This window comes from Elephas maximus, chromosome 7 (genome assembly GCF_024166365.1).
Source record: "Elephas maximus indicus isolate mEleMax1 chromosome 7, mEleMax1 primary haplotype, whole genome shotgun sequence".
NCBI lineage: Eukaryota > Metazoa > Chordata > Mammalia > Proboscidea > Elephantidae > Elephas > Elephas maximus.
Window position 1 is genome coordinate 32,112,449 of NC_064825.1, and position 19,643 is coordinate 32,132,091.

The following is a 19,643-nucleotide window of genomic DNA, read 5'->3' on the forward strand; positions in this document are numbered from 1 at the left end:
AAACCACTAATAAATTGCACTGAAAAACAGGTAGCCTCTGTCAATTCCACCTCTTTTCACCCTTCCTGGGGGCTCTGGTACAAATCTGAGAAGATTCCTATTACTAAACAGACTGATACGAGGTAATAAATTGCAAATTCCTAAGTAGAGTGAAATTGAGCTTCCCTGAACACCCCCCCCCTCCAAAAAAAAACCCACTGCCGTCCAGTCGATTCCGACTCATAGAACCGCCCCATAGAGTTTCCAAGGAGCGCCTGGTGGATTTGAACTGCCAATCTTTTGGTTAGCAGCTGTAGCACTTAACCAATAGGCCACCAGAGTTTCCAAGCTTCCCTGAAGCCCGTGGGAATTGCTACAGCTTTAACCGTTAAGCCACCGGCTCTTTTTATCCAGAATTTTCTAAAACGTTTTGCATCAGTATCTGGGGAGGATAGACGGACGCTTTCAGGAAGGGTTTTGAGCAAGGCATTTGTTTTTTTTTTGCGGGGGGGGTTGATGAATTGTTGGGCGGGAGAAGGGGACGCCGGTACACAAAAGGCTATTTCCGGCTCGAATTTCATTACTAAGGCTCCATGAGTTGAACTTTTTTCTTTTTGGAAAACAATCACTCCAAAAGAACTAGTTGTCTGTGTGTGTGTGTGTGTGTCCGTGTGTGTGTCCGTGTGTGTGTCCGTGTGTGAACGAGGGGCCGGCCGAGCGTCACCACTTTACTATGAGTATCAGTCTCCACATCTTTGTCGGTATTGCAGAGCTGGGCAGGCCGGGCTAGAGGCTGCGGGGGGCCGCCCCTAGTACCCAGCCCGGGACATCCTGAACAGCAGCAGCCACAAGATTCGCGCCGGGACAAAGGGGCCGGCGCGGCGGTTCAGCCTCGTGCAGCCCGGGCCGCGGGCCTGAGTGCGCGCGCTCACAGAGCCGGGTCGGGGCTGCAGGGTGGGCAGCGCAGACCCCGCGCGCTCCGCGGCTGCGGGGCCCGGAAGAACCGGCGCCGGGGCGCAGACCCCGCCCGGGCTGGCTCGGCGCCGGGCCTCCGGGCTTCTACTCACTCTTTGACCCTCTGTCCCCACCCGACCCCACCCCCAGCGGGTCGCACAACTGTAGCCGCAGCCGGGGCGGCCGCCCGCTCCTTCTCGGGCTGGCCGGCGGAGAGCGCAGCGCGGCGGGGCCGGCGGCATGGCTGTGTCCTGGAAGAGCTGGCTGGCCAACGAAGGGGTTAAACACCTCTGCCTGGTAGGATGGCGGGCAAGGCTTTTCTTGCATTTTGTCTCTTGTGCAGCGATTTTGATTCATTTTTTGAGCGTGCGCGGGTGGGAAGAGGGAAGCGGAAGTTTCGCCTATTCCAACATTTTTAACTTATAAAACTTTGCTTACCTAGAGATAATAACCATCCCCCTTCCTCCAAATCCTTGCGAACTTTCATACATACTGATAGCAGGGCGGATGTGGAGGAAGTGGGAAGTGAACACAGCTTTTTCTTAACCCTTCAAACATTTTCCCCTTTGCTCTTGTCCCTGGTTGTTTTTTTGATGTGTTGTTTTAACTACATAACACTTGGAGCATGATGCCACTAATTGCTTAGTGCCATTTCATACAGAAGGGAAGATCTGTAGATACTTAGGAGACCTGTTTGCAACCCAAATACCTAATTCATCTCAGGTGAAGGGACAGATGAGGTCAGGGTTTCCTCTCCCCTCTGAGTGGTTTTCAGCTTGCCGATTAATTAAGAACGCTTGCTTTCTGCAATTTCTGTTTGTCCGAGGTTCCATTGAAAATCGTGTCCAGTGAATGAATTTGTGGTTTCCATTTATCAGGTAATGTTTATTTTTAATTTTTGTTTTCTCTCTCCCTTTGTCTGATTATTCTAGGTCATCTGGCTCTCCCTGAACGTCCTGCTTTTTTGGAAAACTTTTCTGCAGTATAACCAAGGACCAGAGTATCACTACCTCCACCAGATGTTGGGGGTAAGTGGGGCTTGGGTGACCTGGTGGAATGGGCTTAATGTGAGGAGACATTGCTGCAAGGCTTGGTCATTTCTTCCATTCTTTGGAGAAACATTTGTTCTCCAAAGTGGTCAAGACAGGTTTTCTTGGTTTGTCCAGTTGAAAAAGAGCTGCTCATTTAAGAACTAAAAATAATACCTGCTCAATGAAAACGAATGAACCTGCAGGACCCTCTAGTAGTGCCTGAGAAAAGTTGCTGCTTGCAGCTGCAAGATGCCCTGAGGGATCTGCTTCACCAGGAGAACTGATGACAGGCTTTTAGTTTTCACTTATCAAGACTTTCAGCTGCCCAGAGAGCTTACTCAGAGAATTTGGGTACTGTTTACTTTTACTGGCAATTCTCACAAAGTCTCTATCTAATGGAGTTACTCATTTCTAGACGTTTCTCAGCTACTTTTCCAGAGGTTAGTGGCCAATTGTGGTTTCAGTATGCTGGTCTAATATAAGAAAAATGTTGTTTCTCTGGTTTATTTTTTGTTGAAGCAATCTTCCTTTGTCTCTTCCATGATGTTTCTGATCTTCCTTTCCATCACCTTTCTACTTGACTCATTGACAAAAGACAGTGTCACTGAGGACATCTTACTTTGTACAGGGAGATGGCATTCTAGGTAGATGAATTGCTTTGTTATTCATGGTTTAATGATTAAAGTTATGAATAATATGGATGAGTTCAGTGAGCCAGCCACCCCTTGCATGCTTTACACTTGCAGACCTTATTCATCTTGAAACCTCAGTGCCTGTCACAGTACCTGGCACATGTTAAGCTTGCAATAAATAGCAGCTAAATTAAAAAAAATTTTTTTTTTAATTAATTAATTGATATTTTAGTTTAAACAACTATAGATCACATGGAAACCCTGGTGGCATAGTGGTTAAGTGCTACGGCTGCTAACCAATGGGATGGCGGTTCAAATCCACCAGGCGCTCCTTGGAAACTCCGTGGGGCAGTTCTACACTATCCTATAGGGTCACTATGAGTCGGAATCGACTCAACGGCACTGGGTTTGGTTTTTGGTTTTATTAGATCACATAATTTTTTATATTTTTCAAGTTTTGTACATATATTTTTAGCTAATGGATTGAGAAAAATTGTCTCAGAGACTAAACTCATTTTACTGATTACTCAAATTTGAACACTCATTTCTTTCTTTCATTTATCCATCCTTCCATCCAACCATCAGTTGTTGTGGTTAGGTGCCTTCAAGTCAGTTCCAACTCATAGTGACCTTATGCACAACAGAATGAAAAAATACCTGGTCCTCACAATCATTGCTATGTTTAAGCTCATTGTTGAGCCATTGTGTCAATCCACCTAGTTGAGGGTCTTCCTCTTTTTCTCTGACCCTCTACTTTGCCAAGCATGATGTCCTTCTCCAGGGATTGGTCCCTCCTGATAATGTGTCCAAAGTATGTGAGACAAAGTCTCCTTATTCTTGCTTCTAAGGGGCATTCTGGATGTACTTCTCCCAAGGTAATTTGTTCATTCTTTTGGCAGCCCATGGTATATTCGATGTTCTTCCCCAACACCATAATTTAAAGACATCAATTCTCCTTTGGTTTTCTTTATTCATTGTCAAGTTTTTGCAGGCATATGAGGTGATTGAAAATACCATGGCTTGGGTCAGGTTCCCCTTAGTCCTCAAAGTGACATCATTGCTTTTTAACACTTTAAAGAGGTCTTTTGCAGCAGATTTGCCAGATTAAATATGTCATTTGATTTCCTGACTTCTGCTTGCGTGGGCATTGATTGTGGAGCCAAGTAAAATGAAATTCTTGGCAACTTTGATATTTTCTCCATTTATCATGATGTTGCTTATTGGTCCAGTTGTGAGAATTTTTGTTTTTTTCATGTTAAGGTGTAATTCATACAGAAGGCTGTAGTCTTTGATCTTCAGCAGTAAGTGCTTTAAATCCCCTTTCTTTCAGCGAGCAAGGTTGTGTCATCTGCATAACACACGTTGGGAATGAGTTTTCCTTCAATCCTGATGTCGTATTCTTCTTCATAGAGTCCAGCTTCTTGGATTATTTGCTCAGCATACAAATTTTATAAGTATGGTGAAAGGATACAACCCTGACGCACACCTTTCCTGGTTTTAAACAATGCAATATCCAACCATCTAGTTTTTAATTTTTTTAGTAAACTGTAATAAATACCTGTACTTGTCAAATGGGCTCATAAAGAGTAGAGACCTCATCTCTGCCCTCAAGTTGCTTGCAATCAGAAGGAAAAACTAACAAGTTAATTATAATCCATTAAAAATAAATGTGTTCTCTAATAAATACATGAGGTTTGCTGGCTTATCATTTTTTATTTTACTTCATAGATATTCCCCTTATGTGTGAGCTGGTGAACATGAGATTTTTCAGTGGGAGATTTCTCTGATCTATTACATAACTTGGTCAACAACTTGGAAAAAACTCTTGAGAATTATGATGGTGAATTTTGCTCTTGATCATTACAGGATGTTTATTACAGGAGGTATGTGTGTTAGTATAAAGTCTGAGAATAGGCATCTTGGAAAGCCACAGCTGAAATTTTGATTTCAGCTTTGTAACATTTTTATAAACTAAAATAATGCCATATTAAAAAAGATAGTTATGTTGGAAAAGAAGTTAATTTTATGAACTTGAGTGCTGTGTAACTGAACTTCAAATTTATTTTGGTAACCAGTCAGATGAAGAAAAATATATATATATGTATACACACGTACACACACACACACACATGCATATAGACACACATACATACACATACACCCCCCATAGCAGTACCAGTTGCCATCAAGTCAATTCTGACTCATGACAACGCTATGTGTGTTAGAACTATATTCCACAGAGTTTTCAATCGCTGACTTTTCAGAAGTAGATAGCCAGGCTTTTCTTCTGAGGTACCTCTGAGTGGACCTAACCTTCAGCCTTTTGTTTAGCAGCAGATCCGAGTGCATTAACGGTTTATACCACCCAGGGACTCCGTATCTGTAGATCGATCTATCTGTATATCTACCTGCCTACCTGTCTGTCTGTCTGTCTGTCTATCTATCTATATCTCAGAACTGATTTTTTAAAAAAATGTATATATATTCCACTTCTCTCTACTTCCATCTCCCTTTAGTGCTTTTGTTTGGATAATGTCAGTGATAGGCTAGTGAGGTCCAGTGGTAAGGCCTGTAGAATGCTGGCACAGAGTAAACTAAAAAAATCAAACTTGTTGCCATCAAGTTGATTCTGACTTAATAGCAACCCTACAGGACAGAGTATGACTGCCCCGTAGGGTTTCCAAAGCTGTGAATCTTTATGGAAGTAATCACATCTTTCTCTCTGGCACATAGTATGGGCTCAGTAAACATTGATCGAATGAATGAATAAAAAAAAGATGACTAGGAGAAAAAAGGGCAAGAAGCAGGTTGAAGAAGAAGGGTGTCATTTTAAATCAGTTTCCATGCATACATAAGAATGGTCATAATGCGTGGACACTTAAGCCGTCTGGTCAGGATTCAACATTTTACCAAAAGTCATTGTGGACAGGAATGGTCTGTCTTCTTGCCATCATGCTGGAAGATAAAAGATGACTTCTAAACTCCTCATTTTCTAGTAATCACCTGTTATGAATTTTCCAGTCATTAATTTCTCTAAACCACTTTGGAATAGATATTTTCTGCCTATGTTACTTTTTAGTGAAAAAGGAGCTTTCTGTATAGTTTTACTATTTGCTTTATAAAAGATTGTTTCATGTCATTCTTCCTAGGGTTATCTTTTCTAATTTTTTGATGATCCTTGTATTATTTAATTGTGGTGTGAGTAATTACTTTTGTGTGTGGCCTTTCTAGCCATTGTCTTGTGACTCCCACCCAGGTGATTGGGTGGGGCTATGCAAATACAATAATTGTGGCCCACCGAGGGGATTAGTCAGTTTTACCTTAAAAGATAGCCAATTCCAGAGCAGAGAGGAGAGCCCACCACCACCAAAGAAGAAGAGACTGGCAGCAGAGACCCCCAGGAGACAGCACAGTGGGCTTCCTGGCCTGTGGAGCGAGGAAGCTGAGTACCTTTGGGCAGAAACCGAGGGCCAGGGAGAAACCTATGCCTTAAACTGAATTTGGGACTTGCCAGCCTCCACAACCACATGAGCCATTTCCTTTATGTGGTCCGTGAGTTCTGTGAGAAGTTGCAGTGAATTAGGAGACTCAAAGGCAAGAGGGACAGCACCGAGGTGAGAGGCAGTAGTTGATGTTAGAGATGATGGAGTGGTACAGCAGCTTGGAAAAGTTAGACATTTGGGACATCTTTAACCTCCGCCTCATAGGAACCAGCTTTGTGCTGACCCTTCTAAAAGAAATTATTCATTTATTCGTAGGATGAGAATCTGTAGGCATTTTACAAGTCACAAGAAAATGCAGATATTATAAATTCCCATGTTTTACATTTCTAATAACTATATATAATTAACTATGGTCTTGGTGGCACAATGATATCTTGGGTGCTAACTGAAAGGTTGGGGGTTTGAACTCACCAGCCGCTCTGTAGGAGAAAAGACCTGGCAATCTGCCCCTATAAAGATTACAGCCTAGGAAACCTATGGGGCAATTCTCCTCTGTCATATAGGGTCTTTATGAGCCAGCATTCACTTGACAGTACAAAACAACAACAACATATTAACTTAATGCCATAAAGCAGTACATCTTAGAACCAACCAAATACTCACAAGAAAATGGTCCCACCACGGTACCAAACCAAAACCAAACCCACTGCCGTCGAGTTGATTCCGACTCATAGCGACCCTATAGGACAGAGTAGAACTGCCCCATAAAGTTTCCAAGGAGCGCCTGGCAGATTCAAACTACTGACCTCTTGGTTAGCACCCATAGCACTTAACCACTGTGCCACCAGGGTTTCCCCCACCATGGTAGAAATGTAGAAATACTGATAAGGGCATAAGCTTTCTGATATTATAAGTATTTTTAAGATGAATTATAGGTTTCGTAAAAATCATGATGGTATTTCTGAAAATGAATTTGATTGCTACCGCTTAAAATACAAACAAAAACACTACTTCCATTAGTTGTTGAAATTTTGATAATAGTGTTGAGTATGCATCTGTAAAACGTAATGTGTAAAGTTGCAGTAGTGTTATGGGCAGGAAGGGTCCACAGAATATGGCCCATTTGCAGGAAGACATGGACTTTGAGAAGCAGTTAACTGTTAGTAATTGTTTGAAACCTCTGTTTTCTGTTGAAAAACAATTATTTATACTCATGTTATACCAGGCATTAATATTTTGTTTAATTTTCCTGAATGCCTTACTAAGTGGAAATTATTTTCCCCATTTTCCATATAAGGACGTATAGGCTAAGGAAACTGAATGATTTGTGCAAGTCCCTTTGGTTGGTCAGTGTCAGAGCGAGGGTTTGAATGTGGTCACATCTTGTATTTTTGCTTTTGCCTTATACTACACAGCTTTTCGGTAGTTACAGACACTTCACTGACCCATTACAGGTATTTAGAACACTGGTTAGTGTTATTCTTTATCAGTGCTGCTTAATAGAAATGTAATGTGAGCCATATATATGTGTGTGTATATATATATGTATGTAAGTATAAAAATTTTTTTATGTATATACTTATAAATATAAAAAAATTTTATATAAATATATATGTATATAAATATAAATTACATATATAAATATAAATTACATATATAAATATATAATTTATATATAAAAATATATACGATTCATATATAATAATTATGTATATCTATATATAATTATTATATATCTATATCTATAATTATATATATAAATCGTATATATAAAAATATATACAATTTATGTATAATAATTATATAGAGATATGTATAATTATTATATATAAGTCATATATATTTTTATATATAAATTATATATTTATATATGTAAATTATATTTATATATATACTTATATATATAATTTAAAGTTCTGCAGTAGCCACATTAAAAAAGTATCAAGAAATCAGTGGCTTTAATTTTAATTGTATATTTTATTTAACACAATTTATATGTAAAATATTTCAACATGTAGTCAATGTGATAAAATTAATGAAATATTTTACATTCTGTTTCACCTATTAATTCTTGGAAGTGTGGTGTGTATTTTATACTCACGCACATCACAATTCAGTCACTGAATTTTCATCAGAATTACTTGGTCTAGATTGAAATTTCGTAAAATTTATGGTGAAAAAGTAGATTCACATACTCAAATGTTTCCAAACATACTTAAAAATTTGTCAATAACAGAATTGTGCATTGGCTTTTAAATTTAAATCGAGAAGAATTAATCAACTAAATAATTCAATACGCTGGTATTCCTGACACATTTCACATGCTCAGCAGCCATGTGTGTCTAGTGACTACCATATTGGACAGCACAGGCAAATACTGTGGGGGAAGATATCTCTACCTTCATTGTCAGATGCATTTATCATTGAGCTGAAGACAACCAACTGTTATGTATTGAATTATGTCCCCCCAAAATATGTGTTGTAAATCCTAACCTTGCGCCTGTGGTTATAATTCCATTTGGGAATGGGTTATCTTTGTTATGTTAATGAGGCAGGGTTGGTAAAGATTATATCTGGAGCCAATCTCTTGAGATATAAAAGAGATTAAACAAGCAAGCAGAGCACAGATGGAGGAAGAGAGAGGCCAAACCACATGAAGATTGCCCAGGAGCAGACAAAAGAGACAGGGACCTTTTTGCAGAGCCCACAGGGAGAGAAAGCATTCTGTTGAGCTGGTGCCCTGAATTCAGAATTCTAGTCTTCTAAAGTGTGAGAAAATAAATTTCTGTTTATTAAAGCCATCCACTTGTGATATTTCTGTTAGAGCGGCACTAGATAGCTAAGACATCAGGATGTCGTTAGTCTTCTTCTTGTTCCTTTTCTCTAAAATAGGAGTTGATAATTAGAAGTTTGTGGGCTATGGTTATTGATGGACCGCTATAAAAATCTCTCTGACTTCTGCCTCATCTTCTGAGCTATCCGGTGGTAGGAGCCTTTTGAGTAAAGGTACCCGTACCCATTGCCGTCAAGTCGATTCCAACTCATAGTGACCATAATTGGTAAAAGTATTTGATTCTCAGAACTGGAGTGTATGTTTTTATTTTTAGGTAGGCTGATCCGTGACTATCCCCAGACCAAAATGAAGGATTAAAAAAAATTACATAAGAACTGACAGGGAAAATAAGATACTAAATTTTGGAAGATAAAATAGTGTTTGGATTAATATGGTTTAGTGAGAGTTTTTATCGTGATTGTCCTTTCCAGGCTGGTCTGACCCAGACCTGGAGGCAGCATGGTCACGGCTGGTTTATGCTTGAGTTAATGTGCTAATCAGGCTGTGCACTTCCTAGGAGATGTTTAATTATGACATGCTGTGAGTTTTGGAATCTTAAAATTGGTTAGGAGGGAAAAAAAATCTTTGAGGGAAGTCAAATACACACACACACACACACACACGCACAAAAACCAAAGAATATCCTCCTCCACCCTCCCATAGCAATTTTTTTAAATAAAAGACTCTACTGATTTCTTAACATGAAATTTATTGTCATTTATTTGTTTTCAAGGAATGGAGAATATGGTTGCTGGTACTTTAATACCTACTGCCGTCGAGTCGATTATGACTCATAGCAACCCTATGGGACAGGATAGAACTGCCCTGTAATCTTTTTTTTTTTTTCAATTGTGCTTTAGGTGAAAGTTTACAGAGCAAATTGGTTTCTCATTCAAAAATTTATCCTCAAATTTTTTGTAACATTAGTTACAGTCCCCGCAATGCATCAACACTCTCCCCTTCTCTACCCCAGGCTCCAAGTTTCCATTTATCCAGTTTTCCTTTCCCTTCCTGCCTTCGTCTTTGCTTTTGGGCAGCTGTTGCCCATTTGGTCTCATCTACTTGATTGAACTAAGAAGCATGTTCCTCACGTGTGTTACTGTTTTTTTTAATAGACCTGTCTTATCTTTGGTTGAAGGGTCAACTTTAGGAGTGTCTTCAGTTCCGAGTTAAAGGGTGTCCAGGGACCATAGTCTCAGGGGTTCCTCCAGTCTCTGTCAGACTGCTACGTCTGGTCTTTTCTTGTGAATTTGAGTTTTGTTCTACATTTTTTCTCCTGCTCTGTCCAGGACCCTCTATTGCAATCCTCGTCAGAGAAGTTGGTAGTGGTAGCCAGGCACCATCTAGTTGTTTTGGCCAAGGCTATAATCTTTGTGGAAGTCGCACAGAGCAACTGGTGGGTTTGAACCACCAACCTTTTGGTTAGGAGCTGAGCACTTAACTACTGCTCCACGAGCATTCCTTTCCTTTGGTACTTTAATAGAAAGTACAAAAGGGTTGTGATCAACCCTGAGAAGTTTAGTTTCCTAAGTTTTTTTAAATATTGGGGCAATTTAATTCAGCTATCTGTAGAGGGCTTCACATTCAAGCTGTTATTTTTTAAGTTGTATTTCTGAAATTTCAATAACTAAAGGATATGTAATTCACATAAACATTATAATTTGAAAAGATAATGCATTTTTTGGTACCAGATTCGGTGTTCTTGGTTTTATACCCTTCTCCCCACCTCCCCACCAAACTAACACTTGTGTGTAGAATGTTAAATTTCAACCTAGTATTTCAACCTCAGGATGGAGCTTTGGTGGCGCAGTGTAAGGGCTTGGCTGCTAACCTAAAGGTCGTTGCTTTGAACCCACCAGCCGCTCTGTGGGAGATGGATGTGGCAGTCTGCTTGTGTAAAGATTTACAGCCCGGAAAACTGTACGGGGCAGTTCTACTCTGCCCTATAGGGTCACTATGATCGGAATTGACCCGACTGCAGTGGGATTAGCCTCAGGATAAGGAGCACTGGTGGAGCAATGGTAAAGCACTCAGATGCTAAGTGAAGAAAGCAGCTCTAACCCACCATTGACTTCAGGGGATTAAAAAGACCTGGCAGTCTGCTCCAGTAAAGATTACAGCCTGGGAAACCCTATGGGGCAGTTCTACTCTGTCCTATAGGGTCCCTATGTATAGTTGGAATCGACTGGATGGCACACAACAACATCCTCAGAATGCCATAAAGAGATTTAAAATTTTTTTTCCTTTTTTTTAACAGATATTATTTTAGATCTGTGGCATAGTCATTCAGATCTTATTTTTTAACTCTTATTATGATACCCGTGTTAATTAGAAGGAAATTGTCAGCATTGAGATTCTCCCTAACTTTCTAGTGAGACACAAATGATGACCTCTTTAGTCAATAATTATCCTGTAAGTGATTTAGAAACATTAACTATTTTACCCTCTCAAGAGTCCTAGAAGTTATATCTTAATTAACATTTTACAGGGACAGAAATCTGATGTCATGTGACTTTCTTAAGGTCAGAGATTAGAGTCTCTGGACCAGTGGATCTAGGATTTTATATCAGTTTTGGTTTTACACTTGGCCTGGGCAGTTTTGATTCTGCTGAGAGGGAATACGTGCCTCCTGTCAGTTTCAGAAGAGGCTTGATCATTAACTCTTTCCTTGTCCTGCATGGAATATAAAAGTTGCTGGCTGAAATTGTCCAGGCATGTATTATGGTTTCAGTTTAGGGAATATTTTTTTAGTTAAATATTATTACTATTTTTTTAATTGTTTTTATTCTTACATTCTACTATTTGATAACAGTTTTATTCCTGTCTATTGACAGGTGAAATAGGTTGTATTATTTTCATGAAATAATATTCTTTGTCTAGTTACAATATAAAGAATCATAGAATTTTAGACTTGGAAGGGAGCTTAGGTATCTTTACTTAGATTTCTTTTCATTTTCCAAAATAGAAAAATGAAGTTGACATGATTTGTTCATTATGACACACTGAATTAGTGGATTGGCCACTATTCAGGTCTACTGACCTTCTCAGTACACTTTTCAGCCCCCTGCAGTGAACAGCCGTATGTACACACATGAGAACACGCTAAACCCCATACTCTATGGACCACTAGCTTTTCACTGTATGAGAAATGAGATTTAAAAATGTCAAGTTAAAGAAAAGTATTGATCTATTGTTGAGATAAAATTTATTTTTGGTATTATATTTGTTTTAAACTTGTCTCAGATAAATGAGACTTTTAAAGTTATTTCTCATTCCATAATACCAGAATTCTACTGCTCAAAAATGTTTAACCTTTTTGTTATATACAGCTAATTTCCCACTGTATAATTCTCTTTTATCAACACCATCCAAAATAGCATAGGATTGGAAGCTGGCATGAGTCTCAGAGGTTTTCAAATCTACTTTCTTCATTTTGTTATTAATAATATCACTAGCCACTTACATTAATTGAGGACTAAGTACTAAGCATTCATCTAACAACTTGAATGGATCAATTTATTTAACCCTGTCATTCATCCTTTGGCGTATGTGTGTGTGTGTGTATATATATACACATATATATTTTATTTATTTAATTTTTTTTTCATTTTGCAACTGAGAAACTGAATTACAGAAGTTCTATAACTTGCCAACCCAAAGACCCCGTTCTAGAACGTGTATTCTTAACCACTATGCTTTTCTGCCTCTAAGGGATATAAATATTAGGTTGAGCCATTTGGAATTTTCAGTTTAGTAGATCAAAAATAATTAAATATCATCAGTTTCATATGGTTCAACCTAATAATAGCTGATAGCATTTTTTGATCACATACTATGTGCCAGACACAGTTCTGGGGTCTTTTCTTTTGTAATCTCATTTAATCCTTAGAACAATCCTGGAAGATAGGAATTAGAATATTCCTTTTTACAAAATTGAGATGCTGACTAGGTATGTCATTTTCCCCAGATCATGCAAGTAACAAGTAGGGAAGCCGAATTGAGCCCCAATCTGTAAGCACATTGGAAGACAGGCCTGGTCATCTGTTTCCGAAAGGTCACAGTCTTGAGATCCCTATGGAGCAGTTCTACTCTGCACACATGTGGTCGCCATGAGTCAGAACTGACTGAATGGCAACTCCCAACAATAGCCTCACACCGAAGGCCATGCTATCGATCACTGCACTTTACCAGGTGACGTTCTTGCACAATTAGGGTTAGAACTTGGAATTCTCCCTCTTTTCCAAGGGTTCTTTTGCCTCCTACAACACTGGCTCTGAATAGACCCGTTTATATGTGCGTATGTGTGTTTGTTAAGAGTCCTAATAGCTCAGTGATTAGGTGCTTGGCTGCTAACCAAAAGGTGGGTGGTTCAAACCCACGAGTCGCTCTGTGGGAGAAAGATGTGGTAGTCAGCTTCCATGAAGACTGCAACCTTGGAAACTCTATGAGGCAGTTCTACTGTGTCCTGCAGGGTCACTGTGAGTCAGAATACACTCGACGGCTGTGGTTATTTTTTTTAATGTGTGTTTGTTAGTGTGTTTCTGTATCTGTTAGTCAATCAGAAGTAAAGGTAAGGATATAGTCTATGAATTGTTCTTAAGCTTGAAGCATATCCCGTCCAAACTGATAACTACCAACTTTCCCAGTCTTCCTTTGAAACCTAAGCATGCATTTTGAGGAAGTAATCTTGGCTTAACGGAGCTTTGTTCTCCTTGATATTAAAAGCCCAGCTGAACACTAGCTTTCCAGAATGACATTGCAAAGAGCCCTTCTCAATCCCATTTAGGAACATGGTGCGGTGTTCCTGTTCAGCTGTTTGTAGAACTTTAGTTTTAGTGTCACACTACAACTATTTTGGACATGAATTGCTCTTACACACCCCTTACTCCCTGTACTCTCCAAAAGGAAAAAATGAGGTAAATAAGTACCCCTGAGGAACAGTATCAATATCTCGTTTTGATTTTTAGACCTTGGCATCAAGAGCAGTACTTGCGGAGACTGAGTTTTTACCTGACTCCCAGAAAAAGAGCAGAGTAAATGTTGAGGGGCTAATTGTGCCTTTCATGCTGCTGAGGCCATTAGTAGTAGCAGTCATGGTTGTCCTTGTCCTCGTCATGTATGCATTCCTTGAGGGAGGGGGGACCTGTAGAACTGCAAAATGGGGACCTTAGGGATTGGTTTAGTGCATTTGTGTCAATTAATAGATTGACTTAGTATAGTTGAATACCTTCTTTAAGGAGCACTGGTGGCACGAAGGTTAAGTGCTCGGCTGCTAACCAAAAGGTTGGTGATTTGAACTCACCCAGTGGCTCCACAGGAGAAAGACCTGGCGATCTGTTCCATAAAGATTACAACCAAGAAAATCCTATGAGGCAGTTCTACTCTGTCAAATGGGGTCGCTATGAGTTGAAAATAGCGCAATAAATAACAATAAATACCTTCTTTATGCAGTGCAAAGCTGAACTTGTATGGTAAGTTTTCTAACTCCTGGTCAGAAGTACTTTATGCCTATCATGCTAAGCATTAAATTTATCATAAAATTGATTTTAAAAGTGCCTAAGTTGTGACCAAGGCGAGGTCCTAGAAGATTCATAGACACATTCAAACTCCCTGAGAAACCGAGTTACTGGGCTGAGGGCTGGGGACCATGGTCTTAGGGAACATCTAGCTCAATTGGCATAACACAATTTGTAAAGAAAATGTTCTACATTCTACTTTGGTGAGTAGCATCTGGGCTCTTAAAAGCTTGTGAGTGGTCATCTAAAATTTGCCTGCTAGTCCCACCCCACCTGGAGCAAGGGAGAATGAAGAAAACACAGATCCAAGGGAAAGATTAGTCCAAAGGACCAATGGACTACAACGGCCACAGCCTCCACCAGACTGAGTTCAGCACAAGTAGATGGTGCCCGGCTACCACCAGTGACTGCTCTGACAGGGATCACAATAGAGGGTCCCAGACAGAGCAGGAGAAAAACGTAGGACAAAATGCAAACTCACACACACACAAAAAAAGCCTGACTTACTAGGCTGACAGAGACTGGAGAAACTCTGAGAGTATGGCGCCAACACCGTTTTAACTCAGTTCCAAAGTCACTCCTGAGGTTTACCCTTTAGCCAAGATTAGACAGGCCTATGAAACAAACAATAACACATGTGGATGAACCATATAAAAAAAAAAATATGAGACTAAATGGGCACATCAGCCCAGGGGCAAGGACTAGAAGGCACGAAGGGACAGGAGAGCTGGTAATAGGAAACACAAGGTCGAGAAGGGAGAGTGTCGACATGTTGTGGGATAAAATAAACTAAAAACCAAAAAAAAGAAAATATCATAGGTTTTGTAGTTATAGATTATGAGTTTGAGTCTTGGTTCAGACATTTCTCCCCCTTTATGATTTTCGCAAATTACTTCTCGGAGCCTAAGTTTAACTCATTTATAAAATAGGGCTTAAACCTTCCTCTGTTGTTAGTTGTGAGGATTACATGAGAAAGTACACGTGAAATACCTAGCACTTGTCACTCAGCAAGTGGTAAAAAAAGTTATAAATATTGTTGCTGCTGCTGTCAAGTCTGCGCTGACTTACAGTGATGTTATGTATAACGGATGAAGTTTGGCCTGGTGCTGCACTATCTTCCCCATCATTGGTATGTTGGAGTCCATTGTTTTGGCTATTTTGTCAGTCCACCTCATTGAGGGTTTCTCTTGTTTGTGCTGACCCTCTCTCTAACTTTACCAAGCATCATGTCCTTTTCTAGAAATTGGTGTCTCCTGATGACATGCCCAAAGTAAGCGAGCAGAAGTCTTGTCATCCTCACTTCTACAAAGCATTCTGGTTGTATTTCTTCTAAGACTAAATTGCCGATTCTTCTGGAAATCCATGGTATATTCAGTGTTCTTTGCCAACACCACAATTTGAATGCATCAGTTCTTCTGTCTTTTTTTTTATTTCAGCTCTCGCACAGTTTGTTGTGCTGTGGTGGCTTGCATGTTTCCTAATGCTGGAAGCTATGCCACTGGTATTTCAAATACCAGCAAAATTTTTTATTAATAATAGTATTCCTATTATTAATATTATTAAATAGTAATATAAATTATAAGTAAATATAAAAATTATTTATACATAAATATAAATGCATTAGGACTAAGATGCACCTGATCCAAGCCATGGTGTTTGCAATCGCCTTATATGCATGCAAGAGCTGGACAATAAATAAGGAAGACCGAAGAATTGACACCTTTGAATTGTGGCGTTGGCAAAGAATATTGAATATACCATGGACTGCTGAAAGAGCAAACAAATCTGTCCTGGAAGAAATACAACCAGAATGCTTCTTAGAAGCAAGGATGGCAAGACCACGTCTCACATACTTTGGACAAGTTATCAGGAGAGATCAGTCCCTGGAGAAGGACGTCACGCTTGGTAAAGCAGAGGGTCAGAGAAAAAGAGGAAGACCCTCAATGAGATGTATTGACACACTGGCTGCAACAGTGGGCTGAAGCATAACAAACAATTGTGAGGATGGTGCAGGACCAGGCAGTGTTTCGTTCTGTTGTGCATAGGGCCGCTATGAGTCGGAACCAACTCAATGGCACCTAACAACAACAACATAAGTATTAAAAAGAATTCAGAGAAATATAAAGATTGGAGGAACTTGCTGAGCTTATAGCAGATGGCATCTAGGACAGGCAGACTTATCCTTCAGTCCACTAGTACAGTGGTCACAAGGCTGTTTAATAAATAGATGTTTGATGATGAGGTTGTGTGTCTGCTGTTTAACTGGAATGTTTTAGCCTCAGTCTTTTATTTGACCTCTGGCTGCCTCCCTGAGCCTTCTGGATGGAAGAAGGAGATGTACTTCAATTTGTAATTGGCACAGAACTTGTGGGCAATTGGTTATGATTGCTGTGTGGAATTCTAGTTTGAGCTGGAATATGTTTCATTCAAAAAAGCAGTTATTAATCTTCACTGAATCTTGTAGTAATCCACAGATAAATTGGGGAAATAATACCTATCTCGCAAGATTATTATAAACCTTAAATTGAAAGAAATAGTAAAAACAATAGCTAGAACCAACATTCACTGAAATCTTCTCATGGGCCAGACATTGTGCTAAGGTAATTATAATTACACTACAAGGTAGGTTCTATTACATAAGAGGAAGCTAAAGCACAGAAATTTTAAGTGTCTTGCCCATGGATTAAAAAGCACCTAGCATGAAGCCTGTTACACAATATAAGTTCCAAAAATGTCAGTTTTCCTCTTTTTTTTCCCTTCTGTTCTTATTCTTCAAGGTGTTAGACAACCATTCACTGAACTGTTCTGTATCCCAGTAAAACATGATGAAACTCTCCTACTCATTTCAGAGTGCTGTACTGAGCACTAGAGATGACTTAATAGATATGGAAGTACTTAGAAGAATTGAAAGCACAACAGACATGAAAGATGATTTTTATTGTATACGTTTGTTACGTATTTTTTTCTGTCTGCTGTCATTCCTCGGAGCCTTTAAAGCTCCAGCCATGGTGCCATTACACAGCATCTGTCGGGTTATTAAGAACAGCCTGGACAAAGGAATAGAGAAAGTTTGCCTTTATGACAAAAAAATGGCAGATGACCATTACCATCCAGTACTCTTTATATATACAGTGTTAACTGTTGAAGTGGAATCCTGATGATCTGTGACATGTTGTAATTAATACTTCTTCTAAGGCTTGAACTGAGGGTGAGCAATAGAATTTGTGTACAGTTTTAGAAATTGGAAAGTTAAATTTGGCATTGACTGCCACCTATAAATGAATGAATCCAGCATATGTTCTATGTGGGAAAAAATACGTGCTTTAGTGGTTTTTATGGATTTGGAAATTGTTAAAGCTCTTCAGACGCATCCAGAATATCAGAGGTCTGATGTAGTTCGAGGTGAGACAAGGTGGATAATGCACTCAGAGTGCAAGCGTTTATGTACCTGAGATAAAAGGGTAGGGACTTTAACAAGATACACTTGTAAAAATGACCCATGATGAATGCCTCTGACTATATTTTTTCTATGATAGAATTTTCAAATAGCTTATTTCACATTGCAAGTAATTTTGCTTAATGTAATCTTAGAAAGCTCAGGGCCATCGGAAGGAGCTGGAGCAGCAATGATCCAAACACATTTTTTTTCCCCTCCACACTATTGGTTCTCTTTTGAACTGTCTTTTTTACTCAACATGTTCTCCTTTGTGTGCCTTCCCACTGGTATCTTATACTGAGTAATATCCCTGTTACACAACCTAATCACTTTTCAACATCTTGGAAAGACTATGAATCTTTTGTTTTGATTTTTCAAGGGGGGTGAAGGTGCCCTGAGGAGTGAGAGTTATGGAACAGGAAGATGAGAACCATCTATTGAGGACACTGATGAGATAGGGTAATGAGAGTGCTTTTGCCTCTCAGTGATGTTCCTTGGTCAAGTTACTTTGATAAGCTACTTTGGGCCTTTGAGCTTTGTTCACTGTCTTGGTTTGAAAAGCATGAGCCCCAAAGCACATTTATAAAGTACTTTGAGTTATGCAAACAAAAGGTGGAAAGTAGGTTTTTCCTTTTTTTTCCCATGACACTGAGTAGCTAAAGAGAAAACCAAGCAGACACCATCAGTGGTCTACACTAATGGATTCCAGCTGGAAAAAAAAAAAGACTCATTTCAAACTAAAGAATGTAGACCTTCAACAAGAATGTTCTTCCTCCACTAGAGAAATGCCATTTGCTGTTGGGCTTGTCTGTCTGTGTTCCATTTGTAATTTGCCGTGGAATTTTCTATGCAAATTGAGGGTTGGCTTAGACAATGTAGAACCCATCACTGAACTGGTCAGCTCTTTTGATCTTGTACATTTTTAAAAATGTAAGAGGGAAAGAATACGTCAAATGAAAATCTTGGAAGAATTTAGTTACATTTTCCTAATTTTGGTTTGCCTGAAGAAAACTGGCCTTAGACTTGTATGGCTTTAAAGCTTGAGTGTGTCATGCTTAAAGAAGAAAATAAAACATTTTTTTCAACCCACAGATTTTGGATACATGAAATTTAATTTGTTAAAGTCTTATCTAGGACATTAATTCTAATTCTTATTAAAATCAAAGGTCTGCTATTGCCTTTTTCTAAGCATGGAGAGACTGTTAGGTCAAATTTCAAATATAATAACTGCAAAAACTCCAAAAGTTCAGTGGAAGCAGGATGATGTAGTGAAAAGAACATTGATTTTTGTGGTTAAACTGACCTAACTTGAAATCTTGAGTTTACCTCTTACCAAATGTATCTTTAATTAACGTATTGAAACCTTCAGAGCCTCAATTTTAAACTGGAAATTATATTAAGTTCAACTGCATGAAAATGGCAATATTAAAATATTTTTTACTTATAAAAATGACATTTTTACTGAGTTTAACCGAATGTCTCTTTTACAGGGTTTTTTCAGAGGGAGGATTATATAAGAAGAAGTGAGTGTTAAAACCCGTCTTCCTAATGAATAGTAGACCAATTTATGACAAGGCTAGAGTCATTCCTTTCAGGAAACAACTGTTAAGACTTCTGATATTAAAATCTACTTTTATGTATTTGTAATGACTGCAAAAACTTACCATAACTGAGAGACATCAGCTCCTAATTTTCACAATATATAAATTCTGAAGTGTTTTAAAAAATGTTTTTCAAATGGCAGTGTATTTTTTGTTTTCTTAATTATAATTTTGAAAATATCCTAACTCATGGTTGATTTATTTTCAATTGGCCATGA

At 39.0% G+C, this 19,643-nt stretch overlaps 1 protein-coding gene across 3 annotated transcripts in view; it reads left to right on the top strand.

Moving 5' to 3' along the window:
* The first annotated feature begins 607 nt into the window (after positions 1 to 607).
* Positions 608 to 19,643, top strand: part of NOX4 (NADPH oxidase 4) — a 181,996-nt gene continuing 162,960 nt past the window's right edge. For 2 of the 3 annotated variants that reach the window (XM_049889568.1, XM_049889570.1), the window contains exons 1-2: positions 608 to 1,230; positions 1,866 to 1,961. In XM_049889568.1, the coding sequence (XP_049745525.1) occupies positions 1,174 to 1,230; positions 1,866 to 1,961 (153 nt within the window). In that variant the 5' untranslated portion in view covers positions 608 to 1,173. Of the gene's footprint in view, positions 1,231 to 1,865; positions 1,962 to 19,643 lie in introns of those variants that run through there. The other variant, XM_049889571.1, reaches the window with a different exon arrangement.